The 23,968-nt window shown below is 46.8% G+C and overlaps 1 protein-coding gene across 7 annotated transcripts in view; it reads right to left on the bottom strand.

The window, feature by feature from the left end:
- PPIP5K1 (diphosphoinositol pentakisphosphate kinase 1) overlaps nt 1–23,968 on the bottom strand; it is a 124,680-nt gene that overhangs the window by 21,496 nt on the left and 79,216 nt on the right. For 2 of the 7 annotated variants that reach the window (XM_034783112.1, XM_034783113.1), the window contains exons 27-29: nt 21,037–21,159; nt 12,103–12,165; nt 6,349–6,528 (exon numbers count right to left, since the gene is read on the bottom strand). The exons of 1 other annotated variant lie outside the window; for it this stretch is intronic. In XM_034783112.1, the coding sequence (XP_034639003.1) occupies nt 6,349–6,528; nt 12,103–12,165; nt 21,037–21,159 (366 nt within the window). The remainder of the gene's footprint in view (nt 1–6,348; nt 6,529–12,102; nt 12,166–21,036; nt 21,160–23,968) is intronic. 4 more of the 7 variants (XM_034783115.1, XM_034783114.1, XM_034783117.1 and 1 more) reach the window with 4 other exon arrangements.

Here is a 23,968-nt window from a genome sequence, read left to right as displayed (position 1 = left end):
GGCCAACCCTTCTGCACCTGTCCCCTTCCTCCTTCAATTCAGAAAGGAAAAGCCGATCGATGCTACACAACACACACAGTTCAGCAAACCACATGCACCAGCAGGTTTTATGGTGTAAGAATATCTGGGCTGGCCAGCACCAGTTAGATAATTTCCTTGCACACAAAAGGATACCCCCTCCTACCCACTTTAAACCAGCCAGAGGCACTACCCACAAGATTGCCACACTCTTGAAGAGGAGAAACACCCAGAGGAACAGGAAGCTATCACACCATTTAAATCTGATGCTGAAATTCCCTGCCCACTCCCGGACCAATTCCCATAAATGAAACATTTGCCATGCAATGCAGATACACAAGCAGCTCTCCAGTCTACATTAATCTGGAAAGCAGCGCACCTCCTTCAAGCATATCACTTTCCATGCATTTCCAAAGGAGAGGTTACTTACCTTGTACAGTAACTGGAGTTCTTCGAGATGTCTTTCTCTGCGGGTGCTCTATGCCAGGATGCGTGCACACCTGTGCACTCTGGATCAGAGATATTTTTTTTTGGTTAGCTGTGTCCGTGGGTCCGCGCCTATGCCTTAGACACCCTCGTGCTCTAGTACGAGGGCATATAGGGAGGGGCAAATTTGCTGCCACTCCAGTTCCTTTTCAATGGCAAAAGTTCACCAAGAGATATCGAGGCAGATGGATAATGGAGCAGCAAATAGGGACCCACATCTTGAAGCACTCCAGTTACTGTACAAGGTAAGTAACCTCTCCTTCAAGTAGAGTCCCTAAGGGTACTCATGAGCAGCACCTCTAACACGGAGGAGGGTGCTGAGGAGGTGGATTCAGTCAAGATTATAAAACAGGGTCACCGAAAGCCGCATCAGCTATGAGAACAGTGACAAGAGCAGAGTGCTGGAAGAACATGTGTATCAAAGACCAGGTGGCTGCTCTGCTGGGATAGGTAGGTTTCTCAGCAGGGCAACAGAGATAGATTGAGCCCTGCTGTAGTGAGCCATAACTCTCGAAGGAGAGCAAACCGCTTAACCTTCGTTGCAGGTTAAGATGCATCCTGCAACCCATTTGGACAATCTGAGTGAAAAATCACCCGTCCTTTCATGCATTCTGCAATTGAGATCAGAAGTCTCAGTATAGCCCTGCTCAAGACCCAGTCCTATCTTGGAAAAGGCAAGACCTTTTCTTACACCCAGTGTACAAAGGCTTGGAATAAAATCACCGGTTGACATGGAATTCTGAGGATCTCTTAGGAAGGAAGCGAGGATATGGACATAGTGTCACCTTGGCACAACTCAACACAGTGCACAACAAGTCAGCCATCAAGGCTCCACACTCCCCTACCCTCCTGGCCAAGGGGATGGCTAGAAGCAATGAGGTTTTAAGAGGATGGAAGAGGGAACAGTTTACCATAGGTTCAAATGGGGATTTCCTCAGTGCACTGAGGACTAGGTTGAGGTCCCATGGTGGAGTTGGTTCTTTAACTGGAGGGAAGAGGTTGAAGAGCCCTTTGAGAAACCTCATCATGGTTGTGGGTGAAGATTGAAAGTCCCTCAGTGTGGGAGCGAAAGGCTGCAACAGCAGCTAGGTGAACGCTAATTGAACTCAGAGATAATCCTGTAGGTTTTTAAATTGAAGAGGTAATTGAGAACGTGTGTTAGATGAGAGTCAAGAGGAAATACAGACTGGTTACTGCACCAATTCTAGAAGCATTTCCACTTCTGCAGGTAAGTTTTTCTCACTGTAGGTTTTTTGCCGTGAAGCAGCACTGTTTGTACCTCTGGGGAGCAAAATCATTCTCTACCAGAGAGCCATCTGGTAGCCCCTCCTGGAGGTGAAGTGCTGGGAGGTTCAGGGGGTGAGCCCAACTCTTGGGCGAGAAGATTCACTGTCAGAGGAAGGTGGAGATGCAGTCAGACGTATTGAAACAAGCTCTGAGAACCACACCTCTCTGCGCTATGAAAATGGCTTGTTTTGATTTGTTCAGACCCTTGAGCAGTAGGGGAGTCAAGAAGATAATCACACAGCAGTGCGTGAGGCCAGCGAATAATTAGGGCATCTCCCATTGGGTTGTGGCTGTGCCCTTCCCTCAAGCAGAACTGCCTGCACTTTGCATTGGATGGAGCTGCAAGGAGCTCTGTCTGTGGATGGCCCCAGGTAAGAGAGATCTCTTGGAATACCTCATTGTTCAGTTTCCATTCGTGTTCAATGCTGAAAGGTCTACTGCATTCAGTAGTCCTGGTAGATAAACCATTGATATGCACCAGATTCACAGTTTTATGGATTCGGCGCATAAGACCAGGATCTTGCTCCTCCTTGCCGATCAATATAATACATTAGTGCTGGTCCACAGAGAAGCATGCTGATTGACAGGCCCCCCGATGCGTGGAAGGAGGTGCTGGTGAACATAATCAACCACTCAGTTCTAATACATCAATATGGAGGATTGCCTCGAGGGGACCACTTGTCCTGGCTGTGAGGGTGTTGAAAGCATGCACCCCCTCCTATCAGAGAGGCATCTGTAGTGATGATTCTTGTGGAGAGGGCTGTAAGAATTTAAACCCGGTGCACACGTTCTGCAGATCCTTCCACCAATTTAGAGACTAGCGATCCCTCCAGGGTACGGGCCCTGGCTTGGATAAGCGGTGTTCGTTGTGGATGTAAATGGTTCTGAGCCAGGCCTGAAGACACCAGGAGCATAGTCTTACCAAGGGTATCACAAATGTACAGGCTGCCATGTGGCCCAGACACTGTAGACAAGCTTTTGACGTGGTTTGCTGGCTCTATTGTGTGGTCAAGACAAGTATCGAATCTGTCCCTGGGCAAGTATGTTCTGGCAGTGGAAGAATCCAGAGTAGCTCCCACAAAGTCTATTCATGGGGTGTGTGTGAGTGTGAAGTGGAGGACCAGTGACTGAAACAGAGATAGGGCCTTGCTGGTTGCAGTCTGTGCTTCAAGGAGTGACTGACCTTTCAGGAGCTAATCGTCCACAAAGGGAAAAAGGAAGGAAATGGGGGAGATGGTCCCCACAGCCTCGGGGAGGAGGGGGGCTACATGCAGTGTAAAATCCAGAGCAGGAGAGAGAGTTCATGACCCAAGACCACCAGGTCAGAATGGTTGTTGCCAATTGGGAGATCACAGTAGAGGACTGTCCTCTCAGAGGACCGGAGCTTCTTCTGGGGGGGCTCAGCAGTTCTTGTGGGCTGGCAGTGGACTGGTTTTGACCACTGAGCCACCGGCAACCTATTGTACTTTCTCTTTGCCATAGGTGTATAGATACCCAGATACTGTAGCATGGCCCAGAGTCCTTAGAGTGAATGGACCCATCCACGGCATCACTGAACAACATGGGTCCCTCAAAGGGAAGGTTTGACACTATTTTGTACCTCCCAACGCAGACCAGAGGACTGCAGCCAAGAAGCTCTGCACGTGACTATTGCTGTAGCCAGGGAATGAGCAGTTGGGTCAGTGGCTTCTAGTGAGGCTGTTATGAGGGCTTGAAGTTGTTCCCTCTGATCCTGTAACAAGTGGTCAATAAAAGGATGAAAATTGGGACGAGTTCATGAAGTTGTGTTTTGGGATCAGGGCTTGGTAACTGGCTGCTCTGAACTGGAGCATGGCTGAAGAGTAGCTTTTTCATACCCAGAAGGTATTTTTTTTTGTTCTTCATCAGACGATGTAGAATGGAACAGATGTTGTCTGTTCCATTTGTTGACTGCCGCCACAACCAGGGAGTTGAGTGTAGGATGGGAAATGAAATATTCTGATCCTTTGGGAGAGAGGTAGCACTTTTTGTCTGTCTGCTATTATGTAGGCAGTATAGTAGCTGGGATTTGCCACACAGAACGTGCAGTGGCCAAAGGAGCATCATTAATGGGAAAGGCAATTTTGCCCCAAGGAAGTGTGTGAAGGATGTCCATCAAGTAGTATTTGAGGTTCCTGTATCTCCACCAATGGAATATGTAGAGTCTCCACTATATGTTTCATAAGATCCTGAAATTCTTGAAACTGACAGCATAAGACAATGAGGGAGGCATGAGCCTTGTCTGGGGAGCAGGAGGACATGTGGGAAGGCAACGTTTCTTCTTCCACAGGTTGCTCTTGCTTCCCTGTAAGATCCTGCTTTGTGGAAGGACCCAAGGGTGGCAGCTGCTGCTCTTGACGTGCACTCCTAAGAGGTGGGACCCTGTAGAACTGGTCACCATAAGGGGCTCCAATGCTCCAATAAGCCCACTGTGGTGGCTGTAAGGGACAGGACCCCACTGTTGTCCTTGCCAGAGGTATTGCCTGGATAGGAATTTCATCATCAGGAGGTACTCGGAGTGAAGGAGGTTGAAAAGAGGAACCCTTTATGACACTTCAAATTTGGATGTGTCCTCTTCTGTGTCAATTGGAGGGGCAAATAGTGTCGGTACCGGTGGTCAAGTCAGTATCAGGGCCCAAAAGGGGGCTGTAATTGCATCAATACTGGAAGTGGTTGATATGAAGGTACCAGACAGTGTAGAGTCAGTAACGGAGAGAAGTGAGTCTGTGTACCCGCAAAGAAGGACTGGAGGCTGTGATGGCACTGGAGGATGAGACATGGTTGAAGACAGTAGCGGAGGAAACGTAGACTACAGCAGATGAGGCCATACACCAGTGGAGAGTGTCTTTCAGTACCCCTCAGCAGAGGTGATTCAGGCTACTCCAGGATCCAAAGGTCCTCATGGATCAAAAGATTGGATGGTACCGGGGACCCCAGATAGGAAACACTGGGAGTCAGAATATCTGGTGGTACCGAGATGGTACCAAAGTACGATTGACACATCCTTTATGTCTGGTTGCTAGAGGCAGTACAAACAATGATTTTGGCTTAGCTCTGGAATGCTTACATCTCGGAGGCACAGAGTCCAGTGGCAATGTAAGTACCACTTCAGGTAATTTACCAGACGGTTTCTTGGTATGCAGCATAGTCACCTTAGCCACCTTAGTGGTGTGGTCTCAGTTCCGAAGGGGATGGGAGCCTCAGAAGTACCCGTTATGGGACATCATCTCTTGAGACCCAGATTGAGAGGTTGACTTTCCCTTTCTCTTCTCCTATTCTGGGAAAGGGGGCCTTCTCTTCTTCAATGGTTTAGATGGTTCCAAAGGGCCCCCCAGGTCTTTGGTTACTGTCACAGAAGAGACTGTCACCGGAACTCTGAGGATCTGACATGTAGGGGGAGGACTCCGATCCTGTGGGTCTCAGCAAATGCTCCATTAACAGGAGTTTGAACCTGTTCTCTCAATTTCTTAGATCTACTCTTAAACCCTGAGGAGATCTGACATTTGGAAGGGACGTGAGACTCCCCGAGGCAGCTTAAATATCCATTGTTGTGGGAGAAAGCTCTATGGCAGGTCTGACAGGGTTTGAAGCCCAGGGGCCTGGGCTTAACCCATACTTGAGGCCATGGATCAAAGGCCTGAATTGGGCAAAAAAGAGGAAGGGAGGGGAACCTATTAAAAAGAACAAATTGTGCTAAACAAAAATAAAGAAAAGAATACTAAGAAAAAGAAAATTTTCACAAGAGGAGTAGCCAGCCTTGAGGCCAGATAGCAGACACCGTGATGCTTTGTTTCAAACTGCAAGTGACTGAGAAGGAACCGGGAGTGGCAGAGGGTCCACCCCTCCCTGTATGCCCTCGTACTGGAGCATGAGGGTGCCTAGGGCACTGGCACAAACTCGCAGACACAGCTGACAAAGTCTCCAATCCAGAGTGCACAGGCGCATGCACAACCTGACACTGAGCACCCATAGGTGCACTACTCGAAGAAGCAACAGGTTAATTTCAGGGGTTTCTGGCTGCTCGGTCATTCTTATGCTATGGCGCCTGATTCTTCATCCTTCTCCACACACAGTCATCCACCTCAGCTCCTTTATTAAACTGAAGGGATGTGAGGATTACACTTCTCTGGGGATTGGGCATGGGGTAAAGAGTGTTATGTCAGCAGTCCATCAAGCTGCTGGAGCAGATGAAAGCACCCCAATCCACATTGGCCATCGCTCCACAAAAGAAGCACAAGTACCCACTCTGACTAGAGGAAGAAGGCACTGCGCAATTGCCAAGGATGAAGACCACAAAGTTACAGCTACACAGGAAAGTTATTAGCCCTACATAGAAAGTACCTTCCTCAGGCTCCAAAAATGCCCTGATGCAACCACCCACATGCCTCACTGCAGCACCAACCCGAGGCTCTCAGAGAGGCAGAGAGGGAAATGCTTTCCCTGGTTTAGAAAGTGCAGCAGACATTGCATTCTCAAGCAGACATCACCCCACGCTCAGCTACAAGAGAGTGGGCTTGAGGCAGCTGCAGCATGCAGTACCGTAGAGGCACTCCAAGTCATCCTGGCCTGAGATCAGCCAGCTCCTGAAGAGACGCAGGTGGTAGGAACACTGATGTAGGTGGTGGGCCAGAGTGGCATCCAAGGAGATGTTCCGTCTCATGGCATTGTCAGAGGAAAAACGGCACAGCAGCGGGGCAACACGATGGTGTTCAAGCACATCTAGAGGAGAAGGGAACCACAGAAGGCGAGAGAGAGAGAGAGAGAGAGAGAGGGTAGCTGAGAAATGAGAAAATGGAGACAGGTGGGGAAAAGGCCATGTGCTGAACCCCCAGCCCCAGGGCCGAAGAGTAGAAAGAGCCCTCTCCTCACCACACAATACGCTGCACCTTCAGCCCCCAGGGTACAATTCCATTGAAGAGCTCATTTACATTTAGGTTGTTTCTTTCCAAGATTTTAGTTTTTCTAAAATGAACAAACCCCAGGAACACATTTTTAGCCTGTGTGTAATTAACATCCAGGCTGGGCTACAAAACAAGAAAGGTAGCCCCAGGCCTGGCCCTTCTCCCACTGAACCAAGAAATCCAGATTCAGCCTTTGGTGCCAGAATCCTGAGCACTGTGTATGGGGAAGAAAAATGTCTGGCTTGGAGAGCATAGCAAGGCTGGAAAATAGCCAGCAGGGAGGCTGAGAAATTAGCTGAGAACAGATCACCTGGAGGTTCTGAAAATGCAGAGGGGCACAAGTTATTTACAGCCCCCAAGAAGATGAGCGTGCCAAGAAACACTGGGAAACGTATCAGTCCCACTCCATAGAATTGTATTGTCATCCTCAAAGCACTGTGGAAAGACTAAATTCCTTCCCTTCACGCACTGTGGGACTCATGATATTGTAGCCCAGTTACTCCTGGAGTCACAGATTGTAAGGCCAGAAGGGTCTATTATAATTATCTAGTCCAGCCTCTGGCACAGGGCAGAGAATTTCACCCAGTGGTTTCTGCATCGAGCCCATCGCTTATGATCTAGCTACAGCAGATCTTTTTGAATGAGACATCCAGTCTGGATTTAGACAGGGAATGCATCGTGTCCCTAGGTAAGTTGTTCCAGTGGTTAATTACCCTCACTATTAAAAACGTGCACCTGATTCCTAGTCTACATTTCATAGAATGATAGAACTGGAACGACCTTGAGAGGTCATCTAGTCCAGTCCCCTGCACTCAAGGCAGGACTGAGTATTATCTAGACCCTCCCTGACAGGTGTTTGTTCAACCTGCTCTGATGATGGAGATTCCAACACCTCCCTAGGCAATTTATTCCAGTGCTTAACCGCTCTGGCAGTTAGGAAGTTTTTCCTAACGTCCAACCTAACCCTCCCTTGCTGCAATTTAAGCCCATTGCTTCTTGTCCTGTCCTCAGAGGTTAAGAAGAACAATTTTCCTCCTTCCTCCTTGTAACAATCTTTTATGTACTTGAAAACTGTTATGTCCCCTCTCAGTCTTCTCTTCTCCAGACTGAACAAAACCAATTTTTTCAATCTTCCCTCATAGGTCATGTTTTCTAGACCTTTAATAATTTTTGTTGCTCTTCTCTGGACTTTCTCCAATTTGTCCACATCTTTCCTGAAATTAGGTGCCCAGAACTGGACACTCCAGTTGAGGCCTAATTACCACGGAGTAGAGCGGAAGAATTACTTCTTGTGTCTTGCTTACAACACTCCGGCTAATACACCCCAGAATGATGTTTGCTTTTTTTGCAACAGCATTACACTGTTGACTCATATGACCCCCAGATCCTCTTCCGCAGTACTCCTTCCTACGCAGTCATTTCCCATTCTGTACACGTGCAACTGATTGTTCTTTCAAAAGTGGAGTACTTTGCATTAGTCACAGAATCATATAATTGAATATCAGGTTGGAAGAGACCTCAGGAGGTCATCTAGTTCAACCGCTGTCCTCATTGAATTTCATCCTATTTACTTCAGACCCTTTCGCCAGTTTGTCCAGATCATTCTGAATTTTAATCCTATCTTCCAAAGCACTTGCAACCCCTCCCAGCTTGGTATCATCCACAAACTTTATAGTGTACTCTCTATGCTATTATCTAAATCATTGATAAAGATAATGAACAAAAGGTTCAACAAGGACAAGTGCAGAGTACTGCACTTAGGATGGAAGAATCCCATGCACTGCTACAGACTAGGGACCGAATGGCTAGGCAGCAGTTCTGCAGAAAAGGACCTAGGGGTTACAGTGGACAAGAAGCTGGATATAAGCCAACAGTGTGCCCTTGTTGCCAAGAAGGCTAACGGCATTTTGGACTGTATAAGTAGGAGCATTGCCAGTAGATCGAGGGACGTGATCGTTCCCCTCTATTTGACATTGGTGAGGCCTCATCTGGAGTACTGTGTCCAGTTTTGGATCCCACACTACAAGAAGGATGTGGAAAAATTGGACAGAATCCAGCGGAGGGTGACAAAAATGATTAGGGGGCTGGAGCACATGATTTATGAGGAGAGGCTGAGGGAACTGGGATTATTTAATCTGCAGAAGAGAAGAATGAGGGGGGATTTGATAGCTGCTTTCAACTACCTGAAAGGGGGTTCCAAAGAGGATGGATCTAGACTGTTCTCAGTGGTACCAGATGACAGAACAAGGAGTAATGGTCTCAAGTTGCAGTGGGGGAGGTTTAGGTTGGATATTAGGAGAAAAATGTTCACTAGGAGGGTGGTGAAGCACTGGAATGGGTTACCTAGGGAGGTGGTAGAATCTCCTTCCTTAGAGGTTTTTACAGTCAGGCTTGACAGAGCCCTGGCTGGGATGATTTAGTTGAGGATTGGTCCTGCTTTGAGCAGAGGGTTGGACTAGATGACCTCCTGAGGTCCCTTCCAACCCTGATATTCTATGAACAGAACCGGATCCAGAACCAATCCCTGCAGGACCCCACTCGTTATGCCCTTCCAGCATGACTGTGAACCACTGATAACTACTCTCTGGGAACTATTTTCCAACCAGTTATGCACCCACCTTATAGTAGCACCATCTAGGTTGTATTTCCCTAGTTTGTTTATGAGAAGGTTATGCAAGACAGTATCAAAAGCCTTACTAAAGTCAAGATATACCACATGTACTGCTTCCCCCCATCCACAAGAAAGCTATCAGGTTGGTTTGACACTATTTGTTCTTAAATAACAGTCAGCATGGATTTGTCATCACCTCGTTATCTTCTAGGTGTTTGCAAATTTATTGCTTAATTATTTGCTCCATTATCTTTCCAGGTATAGAAATTAAGCTGACTAGTCAGTAATTCCCTGGGTTGCCCTTACTTCTCTTTTTATAGATGGGCACTATATTTGCCCTTTTCCAGTCTTCTGGAATGTTTCCCCATCTTCCCTGACTTTTCAAAGATAATTGCTAATGGCTCAGATATCTCCTCAGTCAGCTCGAGTATTCTAGGATGCATTTCATCAGGCCTTGGTGATTTGAAGACATCTAACTTGTCTAAGTAATTTTTGACTTGTCCTTTCCCTATTTTAGACTCTGATCCCACCTCATTTTCACTGGCATTCACTATTTTAGACATCCCACTGCCACCAACCTTCTTGGTGAAAACCGAAACAAAGAAGTCATTAAGCACCTCTGCCATTTCCACATTTTGTTATTGTCTTTCCCCCCTCATTGAATAATGGGCCTACTCAGTCCTTGGTCTTCCTCTTGCTTCTAATGTATTTGTAGAATGTTTTCTACAAATCTGTCTGGCTCCAGCTCCCAGCCACTGGGTCTCATGTTGTTTCTGTCTGATGGAATTCTGTCTGATGGATTAAAGAGCCCTATGCTCTGTGCATTTTGTTTCCCCAACACACACTGCGGGTGCCCTATTTCCCTCTATAATCTCTCTATGGGCATGAGGCTGCTGTTACAATGGGGGGGGGGGTGGCCTTTCGAAGGCTGCTCCACAAAGGAAGAGCTTGGCCTGCACGTCAGAGTGACACATGCTTACCAAACTATTTCCAGAAAAATAGTGGAATGAGCCATGCAGCAGCTCCCTTTGCACAGTCCACCTGGCAATTTCTCCCATGGTCTGACCTGCTTGGAGACTCAGTATTTCTACGCACCAGAAGCTGTACACAGGCTAAGCTACCTGAGATAGCATGAATCCCACTAGCGTGGGTAACAACAGCAGCGAAGACAGCACAGCGCAGTGTTCAGAGGGCACTAGTGAGCTGAGCATTACCCAGGGTCTGTGTCAGGCTTGAACTATCCATGCTGAAGCCCACGCTGCCCTGTCTTCCCGGCTAACCTGAGCCGGCACAAATCCAGCCAGCACAGGCAGGCTAACCCATGCAGAGCTCTGGCTGCGCAGACACACCCTTCAGAAACTAGCCAGACCGCAGCTTTGTGCTTTATGACGGTTCTTTTCTGATCTTAGACTCATCTTCCAGATCACAGAGTGTTTTCTGAGCATCAGCATTCAGGTTGAGTGGAGACAGTCTAACCCTAATAACTCCTAATAATCTGCTCCAGTCCCAGCCACTCCCTATCTATGAGGAATGTTAGCTGTAAAACAAACTTTTTCTGAACATTTCTGTTCAAGGCTTAGAGAGCAAATACTTGTGAGCCATTTGACAGTTAGACCAGAAGAACCAATTGTCTTCATAACATCTGCAGATGCACAGAATCAGCATCAGGTTGGGAGCGACACAGAGGAGGGGAGTTGGAGCACACAAGGAGCAGGGCCACTCTCCCACTGTTCCTTGCTGTTAGGGTGGGGAGAGCAAAGCAGACTGCACTGCAGCTGCCCTCCCTCCTGGCTATGAAGAGGGGAACAAATATGGAGTCCAGTCTCTTAATTTCATGGGTTCAGTGGGGAAGATTTCCCACAGCAAAGGAGCAAGGCACTGCCCCTCTGAATGTCAGTGAACATTCCACGACCTTCCTTCAGGACCATATTTGTTTGTATGTGATTAAAAGTGAATTCTCCAATGACACCATGCTTGGGATAGGGTGCATGTGAAACCAGCCCTACCAACACCATCATGTTGGGTGGGGGATGAAGAGAGATGGGGGTGGGGGGGAAACATGAGAGGGACCAGCATTACAAGCGACCGTGCAGGTGGGAGACCAGGAGAGAATCGGAGCTACCAAGGCCACTGTGCTGGAGGGCAGCTTGGCTAGAGGATATGCTAGGGATCCCAGCTGTTTTATCCCCTTACTCTCACCTCAGTAGATTGCATTTTCCATGGCCACCAGGTGGAGGCAGCCTTTGCCTCACTTATTAACGCCATCTAACCCCAGAGCTGCCCTTGCTCTTCCTCCACTGCCACACACAGCAGTCTAGGGAGCCAGTTATTGCTGCTCTCAGGATGCAGACTGTCAAGGCAGATTGTGCTGCAGGATTTGCACAGTTATGCCTCTCACACCATCAGTGAGATGGAGAGAGTGAGCATGGGGAAGATGCTGACGCCAGCACGGAATTTGAGGCTGCTAAAGGATCCAATTCTCATTTGCTCACATTCAGTTGGTCAGTCGAGGTGCAAACACCTCTGGGATAAACAGGCTGCCAGGCTTCTAACAGCCTGCCCAGGCCTGGGCCCCTCATAGACAATAACACAAAGTGAGCAGGTTAGTCACAATGAGACAACAGGGAGAACGGTGGAACAGTTGGACACCAGATACATAGACGCGCAGAGGAACATGAGAAGGCTGAAGGGAGGGGAACACAGAACGACGTGCAGAGAGAACAGAACGTGAGGATGAGGTTAGAAGCGTGAGAAAACGTCAAATCAAGGAAGCAAACGTACCATTAGTCGGATGCTTTGCAAACGACACAGAAAATCGTTTTACGGCTGGCATAGACAAGAGCTCTGAGGAAATAAAAACAGATCATCTCAGTTAATAGCCTGCTTCTAAGGAGCCCTGAGACTTTGCATACTTACAGCTATCCCTGCCTGACAGACCCCTCACACTTATCCATCTGCCTGACCCCCAGACACCCGTTCCCACTTGCCACGTCTCCTGACACTCCTTACACCTGCAGCATTGACAGAGTCCTCCAAACCTCTCTTTACACCTGCTCTTCACCTCCCTTGGACTTATGCCCACTAACAGTCTCCCTTCCGGATACCCTGCAATGCTCTCACACTTCTTTAGCCCCGTTCTTATACACAGGAGGCACTCCCTGCCCTCCTACCTCACTTTGCCTAGAGAAACTCTCTGAGTTGTGCATGGACTGGTCCTACTAGAGATAGCTGGGGAAAGAGATAGGGCTCTTCTGCAGAAGTGACCCGGACATTCTCAGAGTCAGTAAAGCACAAAACCACAGAACAGAACGCAGCAGCACAATATAGGCCAAGCCACTCGGAATTTATTGGGGAGAAGTGAAGTGCCTAAGACTGTTCTCCCCTCACAGGAACAGAAGATTCAGAGTAAAAGACACTGTAGCCTCAGCATGTCCCCTCCAGAATTTGTGCTAAGCAGAGAGCTTTATGAATTAAAAAGGAAAGTCAAATTTACAACTGAACAGAATAAGCAGGTGCCCCCAGACCTCGCCCCACAAGGCATTCCCAGATACAGGCCAGGCATGGCCCCTCAAGCACAGCTGGGCCCCGCAAGGATCCCTTTGGGCGTGAGCCAGGCCAGGTTCCTGGCCACAGAGGAGGCAAAGCTGTCTCACATGAGTTATGTAGCTGGGGAGAGGGGGACTGAAAACAAATGGTGCATAAAAGGGCTCAGCTTTCATGGTACAGTTTTGTTATTTCCATAATCTGCCTGAGAAGTCTGCACGGTGAGGCATAGGGAATATTGCAGGTAGCTCCTCAGAGCGTGTAGGAAGGAACAGGCCAGCAGAAACTGAAGAGAGAAAGAAGCTGACTGGATCCATAGCTTGGGGAACAGAGCCCAGCTGGTCAGACTTCCAGGTTTTCATTTCTCAGAGTCTCTCTTTTATACTTCCTTTTCATCAGAGCCGTAAGAGCTACACACAACCTTGCCCTTCCACAAGTGCTCTAATTCAGCTGGCATAAACACCATCTCATCCTTGTGTCCACATCATGCTGCTGGTTAGGTTTATGGAAATACCTCTGACTTGCCCCCACAATTAATTTTATCCAAGGGCTCACGGACATTTCTGTATTTCCCTTGCTGTCTGGAGTGCCCTGAGACTGATTTGCTCTGTTTATTCCTGGGTAAGTTCAGCATAGGTAGAAGCAAGACAAGATTCTCATCCACATGCACTCAAATTGGAGAGTGTTTCTCAGCCTTGACCCTGTAAATCAGCTCTAGAGGTGACAGTGACATTCAGTCTCCATACCCCACTCAACAGCCGGCTATGAGGAACTGGCCTGAGGCCAACCAACTCACTTCACAAAAGGAGATACCACTGATGACTTTCACTCACTAGTGGATTGCACTCCATCACATCAGTAATGTAGAGGTGAAAAGCTCCATATCCTATTCCCAGTCCCCAGCAAAGAGACTTTTAAAAGAAATAAAGCCAATTCAACTTCATAGAGCAGCAATGAGTCTGTGGAGGAAAGCACTACAAACAGGGCACCATGTACTCTGCAATTCAGCAGCCACAGAATGAGAAGCTGCCACTGGTCCAGAATTGCGCTCCAGAATCTTAGGGTGTGTCTCTGGTTTAATCCAAAGCTGTTTGACATGCATCAGGTAACTCACAGTATGCAAGTCGCACCAACAGGATGCGCATGGAACACTTGTTCCATTTTCAATTCACATTCTGTGAACACTGCAGCAGTTTGCTGCAAACTCAGGGTGTAGTGTTGTGGAGAGGTCCTTTGTTTTGCTGCTGAGCAGCATGCATCCTGGGATTGTTTTTGCTGTGAATTGTGGGAAGCCAGGTAGGTTCTATTTTTTTTTTTTTTTAATTCTACATTTCTGCATTCTCCACTCCATCCTTCCTTTCCCGACAGTCTTGTGCTGTTTTCAAATTGCTGTCAGTCAGCATGAACTCAACAATGCTCCATTCTGCTATGGTGACAACTGTGAATATTCAGAGCCTGCCCGGGCTGCATTATAGCACTAAAGTCAGATGAAATTGGCATTTCACTTTGCCAATCACCCCAACAAGCAGGAGAATATTCTATGGCAGCAGCAGGAGAACACACTGGAGTGGGGGGAGCAGGATGAGGACGCTGCTGACCTGTGTGAACTAGAGGACCAGTTCCTGAATGAGTTACATGGTTCTCAGCACAGTCTATGGGCCTGCGAAACCAGTGTGGATTGGTGGGCAAGGACGTTCTGCAGGCCTGGGATGACTAGCCGTGGCAAAAGAACTTCAGGCTAGGGAGGGTTACCCTTTTTAGAATTATGTTCCCACTTTGGTTTTGCTGTTTTGTTTGTGTGCTGGAGGCACTTCTGTGATGTTGGTAAGGTTAAAAGGGGGGGTTATGGGAGGCTTCAGGGGCAAGCTGGCTAGTAATCCTCCCTACACCCCCATTAGGCTGTCCTGATTCTCTAGGCTGTTACACTGGGGCAGAGGCAGAGAATGCCTGACTAGGAGACAGAGAATGCTCATATTAAAAAAGGTAAAGAACAGACCATTGAGATATGCTGTGAAGTTATTCACTAGGATGGTTCCCCCAGAAATGCTGCAGGAGTGGAAGGAGCTTGAAAGCTATACCTGGGGCATGGGCAAGCATCTATTCCCGACAACATGCAAAACTAAATTGAACAATTTCTCAGTCTTAAGTTCTGCTATATCTCCCCAGCAGACAGAGAATAATAAATAGAGCCATACAATGATCATCAGTTAGAATGCATATTACGGGGCATTTGTTCTCAGCAGGGAGCAGCTTGCATGCCTGGTAAAGGCAGTTGCAGAACTACAGTATACAACACAACACTTAAATCAGCCTCTGTACAAGATAGCTATTGTAACAGCTATTTTTAAAACAGCTCCAGAGGCAATCCTGACAATTACAGACTGGTAAGCCTAACTTCAGTACCAGGCAAATTGGTTGAAGCTACAGTAAAGAACAGAATTATCAAACACATAGATAAATACAATACATTGGGAAAGTGTCAACAGGCTTTTGAAAAAGGGAAATAATGCCTCAGCCATCTATTAGAATTCTCTGAGGGAGTCAACAAGAATGTGGGCAAGGGTGATCCATTAGATCTAGTGTACTTGGCCTTTCAGAAAGCCTTTGACAAGGTACCACATCAAGGGCTCTTCAGCAAAGTAAGCAGTCATGCAATGAGGGGGAAGGTCTTCTCATGGATCAGTAAGATAGGAAATAAAGGGTAGGAATAGAAGGTCAGTTTTCACAATGGAGAGAGGGTACCCCAAGGAGCTGTACTGGGACCAATGCTGTTCAACATATTCATACATGATCTGGAAAAAGGGGTAAACTGTGAGTTGGCAAAACTTGCAGGTGATAGAAAATTACTCGAGATACTTAAGTCCAATGCAGACTGTGAAGAGTTGCAAAGGGATTTCACTAAATCTGATGACCGGGCAAGAAAGTGGCAGATGAAATCCAACAATAATATGCATTGATAAATGCAAAGTAATGCACATTTGAAAACATAACCCCAACTATACATACAAAATTAGTTGTTACTGCTTAAAAAAGATCTTGGAGTCATTGTGGATAGTTCCCTGAAAACATCCACTCAATGTAGAGCAACAGTCAAAAAAGCGAACAGAATGTTAGGAACCATTAGGAAAAGGATAGATAATAAAACAGAAAATATTAGTGCTACTATATAAATCCATGGTACGCCCTCATCTTGAATACTGCGTGCACTTCTGGTAGCCCCATTTCTAAAAAGATATTAGTACAGAAAAGGGCAACAAATTATTATTAGTGGTATGGAACAGCATCCATATAAAGAGAGATTAAAAATACCAGGACTGTTCATCTTAGACAAGAGATAACTGAAGGGGAATATGATAGAGGTCTATAAAATCATGACTGGTGTGGAGAAAGTGAATAAGGAAGTTTTATTTATTTACCCCTTTACGTAACAAGAACCAGGGGTCACCCAATTAAGTTAGTAGGCAGCAGATTACACAAACAAAAGGAAGTATTTCTTCACACGATGGACAGTCAACCTGTGGTTCAAAAAAGCATTAGATAAGTTAATGGAGAACAGGTTCATCAGTGGCTATTAACCAGGATGGTCAGGGATGCTAGCCTATGCTCTGGGTGTGCCTAAACTTCCAACTTCCAGAAGATGGGACTGGATAACAAGGGATGGATCACTCAAAATTGCCCTTTCTGTTCATTCCCTGTGAAGCATCTAGCACTGGACACTGTTAGAGACAGGTTAATGGCCCAGATGGAGCATTGGTCTGACTCAATGTAACCTTTCATATGTTCTTATTTATATGTCATGTAAACTATAAGCACTCACCAAACTTCTTTTTCTGTAACAACTGTCTCAGTAAACTTGATTTCTGCAGAAATGAATGCTTGCGTTATTCAGATCTGTTGAGGGAGGGAAGGCGGTGTAGAGACTGTGGCTTCACCAATCTAGTGGCTACATTGAGGGCAGAAGGAGGGAGATGGATTCAGTAGTCAAGGTAGATAAGGGAAGAGGAAAGGAAGACAAGCAGATGGGCAAGTGGCCTCCATGCCATGGGCCTGAAAATGGCCAATAGTCATGGCGTTAGCACATCACAGAGGCCGATTGCCTGGTGGAGCAGCCACCATTTTGGGAAACACTTTGGAGGGCAAGGGGGCATTGGGCAGCATGAGCCAAGGGAGGCAGGGGCTGGATACTCGGAAGGGATCCCAGCTCACATCTGCCTACAATGGCTGCGGACAGCAATGTGGCACAATACTAGATTGCAGAATTACATGCTGAAGCAGGGAATGTGCCTTTTCAGTCCCAAATGGGTTTCTGTCTGGGCCTTGGATTCAGCCAATGCAGGGCAGGAATCGTGGCCCATTGCAGGAGGGTGGGACAGCAGCTAGCTGCCATGAGGGTCCTGAGTCCCAAAAAGATCCTGGCTCTCACGAGACAACTCCTCTCTGGCGTCCTCCTGCTCATCCTCTGATGCGTCTGGTCAGTCTTATCGGGGGTGGAGTGGGGTGCGGGCAGCAGGTCCCAAATGGCGTCTGTACAGGATGGACTAGAGTCGTGTAGAATCCTATCTAGTTCATCAAAAAATGCACAGGTCACATCCCCTGCCATATTGCCTCCTTTTGTCCCATGCTGTCATGTACTTTCTCCTGAGCTGCTTGCTCTTTATCTGGCACTGCTTGGCATCCTGGTCATGACCCCTTGCAGACATCTACTTTGCAACGTACACAAAAAGGTCTTTATCCTAGCCACAAGAGCTTCCTGAACTGCCGCTTCTCCCCAGATGGCGAGGAGATCCAGGGTCTCAGCCCAGCTCCAAGCGGGCATATTGTGGGGCTTCTGGAGTGCTATGATGGTCACACTGCAAAAAAATGATACACTGGAGTCCAGGAGCAAATGGGCAAAATCTGGTTCTGTGTCAGCTTCTGAAAGGAGGCAGTACAGTCCTGGAGACTTGACCCCAGAGCAGGGAGGGCACAGAGGTAAACTGATAGGTTAGTAACGGTCAACCTGCAAAGCCACTGGCAGCATGTCAAAAGTAGTGCGCAACAACTGCATCCACACAAACAACAGCTGAACTAATTTGATTCGAAGCAAATGTTGTCCACTTTGCAAGAACTCAGGGTTTGCGATAAATGTGTAATTAGTGAACAGTGATGGGATGGCGTTGCATGTATTCAAGTGTTTTCAAACCATATTAACTTGATTTGATCCACTATAAAGCTCCCCCCCACCCAGTGTAGACAAGCCCTTCGTTTTATTTTTACTGTTCTGTTTCTAAGCTGTTGTCTGAACTGCCTCACTCACCGCTATTGATTGGTAACTGAAATCTAAAGAAGATAATGAACAATGCTGGTATTTAAACCACTTCACCACAGAAACACTCAAAGGGCTTGTCTCACTTTCCAGAGTGCCTCCCTCAGGAACCAAAATCCTCATCAGCTTCCTATGCAGCTGCTAAAACCTCCAGCTTCCGCCTCATGACTTCCACAATGCAGCTTGTTGGCCCTGGCAGAGCAGAAAAGCATGGAGACAATGAGGAAAAACTAAATTTAACACCAAAATAAATAACTCTGGGGCAAGTGACTTGATCAGGTTAGTCGCCTTCATACTGAATTAAATACAAATTTACCTTTTAACATTTATTTTATGCTGCCACTCCACAAAAATGCCAAAGAATGCAGGGTCCTTGCCACAGGATTAAGACCCAGCCTGCTGGAAACTCCCAGGGCCTTGACTATAAGCAACCAATGGTACCTGCCATTCAGAATTTGTAGACAGGCCCCAGCTGCCCAGCATACATGCTGCAGCATTCAACAGGCAGTGAACGAGCACAGGACCAAGACTGAGGAGACCTGGATTCTATTCTTGACTGCTACCAGCTTGCTGCATGCCCTGCACCAAGTCAATTCTCTCTATGGGAATAATACTGCCTTTGAACTTTGAAAGTGCCTAGAAGCTACAGAATTAAAAAAAAAAAAAAAAAATACCAGGACACTGGCTATTCTTTCCAGACCCTTCACCTGTATCCATACACTGGATGCCTTGAGCTAACCTGCCTTATACTGGCAGATTGGCTCTGGGACCTATTGCATAACCAGCACAGCTTCTCTTTCCCAGCCACCCAGGGCAGCTCAGAAGAACGGATAGGAAAAGGTTGACAGAGACAGGGTGGTTGAGGTAATATATATATATTTTTTTTAAATCGGTGAGAGAGACAAGCTTGAGTTACACAGAACTCTTCTTTAGGCGTGGGAAACTTATCCAGAGTGCCACAGCTAAATACAAGGTGGAAGAGATTGTTTAGTAGCTAAATATATAATCTAAGAGATCATTCAAGATGACGTGGCCTGTTAATACCTGTGCAGTCACAGGACAAACAAGGGGGGTTAGCAGGCTACAGATTGTTGTAAGAAGCTATAAATTCAGTGTCTTTTCTTTTTAGAGTCTAGCAGAGAGTTATGAATTTAAGCTTCCAAGCTCATCTTTTGAAGTTGTTGTGCAGGTTTCCTTTGAGGACGAGGACAGAGGTCAGATACAGAGTGATCGCTTTGTGAGAAGTGTTTGCCCAGGGGTGATACTGGGTTTTTGTCTTTTACCTTTTTCTTTGCGAGTCTGAGCATAGCGATCAACTGGTTACACCCACAGAGTTGCTATAGGGCAGTTAGTACACTGGATGAGATACGCCACATCATGATGGGCATGTGTTAGACCCAGGGATCCAGACAGGTGTGTTATGGGGGGCACTGATCATCATACCCACCCTTTCTCGCCAATACCTTGGGAACAACATAGCTAGAACACCACAACGAACAAGGAGAAGGTTTTGCAGTTTCCCCCAGTTTGCTTTCATGATATCTGCCACCCTTATGCTTCATTAGGGAATTCCCATCCTTTATTCAGCTCATGGAGACAAGCTTCCCTATTACGTTCTACACCACAATCAGTGGCTGTGCAAATGATTATGACTTTGACTAGGCAGCAGATCAGCTCATAGTCAACAAAGACCTGGTATTATGCAGAAGTCTCTTGTAACAGACGGAAGAGCAGCAAAAAAACCACCCCTCAGCAGACTGATCAATACAACATTCTCCATGAAGTTCCAGTGGGTTTGTGGTTTGCAAATGCCCTCCTCAGAGTGCTTTGCCAGACCAGCTCCCTCTCTTTATTCCATTCTGTCCCACTCACAATGGGCCATGGCCACAAGAACTGAGATAACATGGAAAAATAAACAATCCTCCAACTTCACCTCACCTTCACATCTCCCAGAATATCCCAGCTTCTACACTAAGTCCCTAGAGGCAGAACTGCCTCACTGTGTCGCTCATGCAGTGCAATCCATAGGTGCTGGAACTAGGGTGCTGGGGAAGCTGCCATACCCCCTGGCTTGAAGTGTTTTCCATTATACACAGGGTTTATGGTTTGGTTCAATGGCTCTCAGCACAAATTGTTCCAGCACCTCTGGTGCCACCACACTAAGTGCTGTATAAAATAGAAATGACTATTCTTATTTAATGTGTCAACCGGACAGTTCCTCTTCACTGACAGAGTACGGGTCAGCACTTAAACCAATGAGCTGAATGTTTGATTTTATCAGGTCATCTTCATTAGGGATTCAATTGCAGATTTTCAGGCAGCTTCTGCAGTGAGTGAGTGATAGTGATGAGAGTTTGCATCCCAGCATCCTCCCACCACCTGCATCAGCACCTCAGGTGTACAGAAGTGTCTGGATGTGAGTGCATTCCAGAGGTTCTCCCACAGATGCCCATAACCCCATATACTTCTCCCTTCCCAACATCCCCAGCCTGACCCCACCATGCATGTCATTCTGCTAACATGGGAGCCCCAGTTCCACAGAGCCATATGGAGATTACTTCTAAGCCCATGAGAAGACCAAGTTAAGCAAAAGTGGGACTGTTTGAGACAAGCAAGCTGATCCCCTAAGCATACAGGGACAGACCAATGGCCCACTGAGCTCAGTAAGCCACCTCCAAAGAGCAGGTACTGTCAGCTTGCTTGGAGCAATACACAACAATTCAACTGTGAGTGTGGTTAGTGCAGATGCAGAGGATATTCAATTCATTCATGTCTAATTCTCTGGAAAATCTTACTACAGCTTTGCCTCAGTAACATCTTTAGACAGCAAGTTCCACAATTATCTGCTACACAAAGAACATTCATACCATCTTTGTATGTCAGGCTGGCGGCGAACTTTTTGCCGTGGCTGCGTGCGTAGTCCTGAAGGTTTGGGGCACTGGAGGAGCCTCCGAGCACAGTAGTGCTAAATAGTCCTGTACACTGCGACCCTGGAAAGGCGTGGGAGGGCATTAGTATTACGTCTCCACAGCATGCAGCTACAGACGACATCAGCAGAGTTAGCGGGGGAGAAGTAATCTGCCCCGTCTCCAGGAGGGGAATATCCAGAAGGGCCTGATGCCGGAGGAGGCAGCAATCCCCTCCAAAGGAGATCAGCACTGGGCACAGCATTGGGATCTTGGTATTTGGGGATGAGGAAAAGTTGCCTTACTGCAAGATAACCAACCATGCAGGGTTTACTGTCACTTAGCTTTCCGCCTCCTGACCCAGGAGACCCATGTTGACGAATCTGAGCGCTAGGATATCTACCCATCCATTTCAGTTATTTAGGATAGCTAATCCCCTTAATATGTAAGCACCAACTACAAGCACTGCCCCTCTGCCCTCCCTCCAGTTCTCCTGTGCAGGGATTTCGCTAGTTCTGTAGGAAGCAGCCAGCACTGCAGCACAGAGGAGGAGGAAGCAGGCAATAAATCTAGAGAGGAGGGAGTGTCTTACAGCCCAATCAGGATTTTTCAAATGAAACGAGGAATCTGCTGATCAGGAAACATAGAGCTTTCTCATCGCTCTATTGAGTACAGAGAAAAGACTGGACGCCCAGCTGGTGATCCGTCACTATACCAGGCACTGGGCTGCTGGTGCCAGACCTCTACCCATCAGCACTGGAGAAAGAAATCTATCCAGAGAGCCATTTTTCAGGTTTTCAGATATACAAGCTGCTGCCCCTGATCAGTCCACAGGTCCCTCCAGTCCAGGATTCTGCCTTGATGTTTCAGAGAAAGGCCAAGTGACCCACAATGCTCCTCACCAACTGTGAGAAGCTATACAGGGCACAGTCCTGCCTGAGTCCCGAGGCTTGCAAACCATCCATTTACGCCCCCACTGTCTCTCTGCAGACCTACTTAGGGCTTTCTCTTTTCTTTCTTGGTTAACACTTTCCAGTTGTACAAAAGAAAAACCACCCAAACAAAACTAACCCAACCCTAATTAAACCATGGCTTTGCTTTCTGAATCCACGGTTATATGCTCAGCTAGAAATCTGTTCTTAAAAAAAAGAATCACAATGTATTAAGCCAAGAGTTTTGTTGAGAGTCTGAAAATGACTGCCACATATTGTGTCATTCTGCCTGTTCTGGATGCCTCTATAAAAGTATGTTTCTCCATAAATTAAGTGTCCTAAATTTTTACTATCCACAATTAATTGTTGGCTCTTTTTTCCAGGCAGTTGGCAGTGCATATCTAGATTCAACTTACATAACAGTAGGTTTATGGCCTTTTACATTATATGTAACTATAAACCCAGAAGAAGGATGGTCTGTAGAAAAGGCAGATAACTAGGAAGCCATCGTTCTATTCCCAACCCTGCCACAGACTCATTGTGTGCAAAGTCACTCAGGTCAAAATTCTCAAAAGGAGTCTCTGATTTTGGGTGCCCAAATTGATCCCTTCGGATTTTCAGACGCGCTGTACACCCTCTGCTCCCATTGACTTCTGTCAGAGTGATAGGAGCTCAGCATGCTGAAAACCAAGCACAAGAGGTCACCATCTGGACACAAACACTGGTCTTTGCCTCTCAGAGCCACAGTGCTCCCTGGAATGCTTTGCACACTGCTTGGTAAGGAATGTGGCTTAAGTGGTAGCTTGATGGTTGGGCATTTAGAACATGGCTCATGTCAGTTGAGGAAAGCAATTTTGTTTATCCATATTGTGATCCAAAATGATTCACTGTGGATGCAGCAGAGTGTAAGCCCCTGCTCCCAAGGGGGGAGTCCCCCCAGGAGTGGGGCAGGTGCTACACATGCTGCTCTCTCACCCCTTTTTTTAAGCTCCTTGAACAGTACAGGTCCAGGTACCTACAAGCTGTTGACTTTACACTAATCTAAAGTTTTCTTCCTTTTTTAACTTGATAGCATTCTATTCTCCGCACTGCCACCGTTCCTCATGATCATATATGATTCAGCCCTTTTAAAACCCCTGTCATGGGAGCGGTTTCATGGACATCTCATGGCATGCTGATTACTCACCCTGAGAAGCATTTCTTTGGATTGAGTTTAAATTTATTGACCTTTAATTGACTAACTCTTGTTCTCAAATTATGGGGCAGCATCAAAACTCGGGACTGATCAATTTTTGCTATTATACCCATAACGTCACTTCAGACAGATTCCCTTTAATTCATATTCCCAACTCCTTTTTTATTCCCCTAGAGTAAATGCAGCAATTTTAGTCTTTGAGTCTATCATCAAGTACCCACACTAACTACCCTCACTGTTCTGTCTCTGGGCCTTCCAAGCTCAGTTCTTCTACAGCCAAGGGACCCAGCACTGGACATACTGATCCAGATAAGGATGTACAGTGATGGCCTATTTTTCTATGCTAACTTCTATTTGCTGCTGTCTTCAATGAGCTCCTCAGGGCCTTAGCAGAAGAATTCTTCATCAGAGTACCCTTGCTCAGAGAATTGATAGAGAGATGCAGAATCTTTCCCACCCAAAGCCCTGCTTTGTACCTAAGACTGAACGCAAACTCCTTACCCCAAGAGATGATCCCTTCAGTTGGAGGTCTGAACCTTACTGGGAGCAGGCAAAGTGATGAAATTTGGCACTGTCATTATCTGTTCCGGAGAGCAACAGGAGCTCAGTCTCCAGGCCTCCCAATTTGCCATTTGACACCAGTTCTAAATTCCCCATTTAACTCAGATTCCCCTGGTGCATCTGTGGAACATTATTTTGTTTTCTCATATGTCATCTGATTTTCTCCTCCCTCTTCTTCTCCTGGCTGATCCTCAGTTAACTGCAA

The sequence above is a fragment of the Trachemys scripta genome, chromosome 10, assembly GCF_013100865.1.
Source record: "Trachemys scripta elegans isolate TJP31775 chromosome 10, CAS_Tse_1.0, whole genome shotgun sequence".
Taxonomy (NCBI): Eukaryota; Metazoa; Chordata; order Testudines; family Emydidae; genus Trachemys; species Trachemys scripta.
The sequence above is the reverse complement of the archived record's forward strand: the minus strand, read 5'-3'. Positions and strand labels throughout refer to the sequence as shown.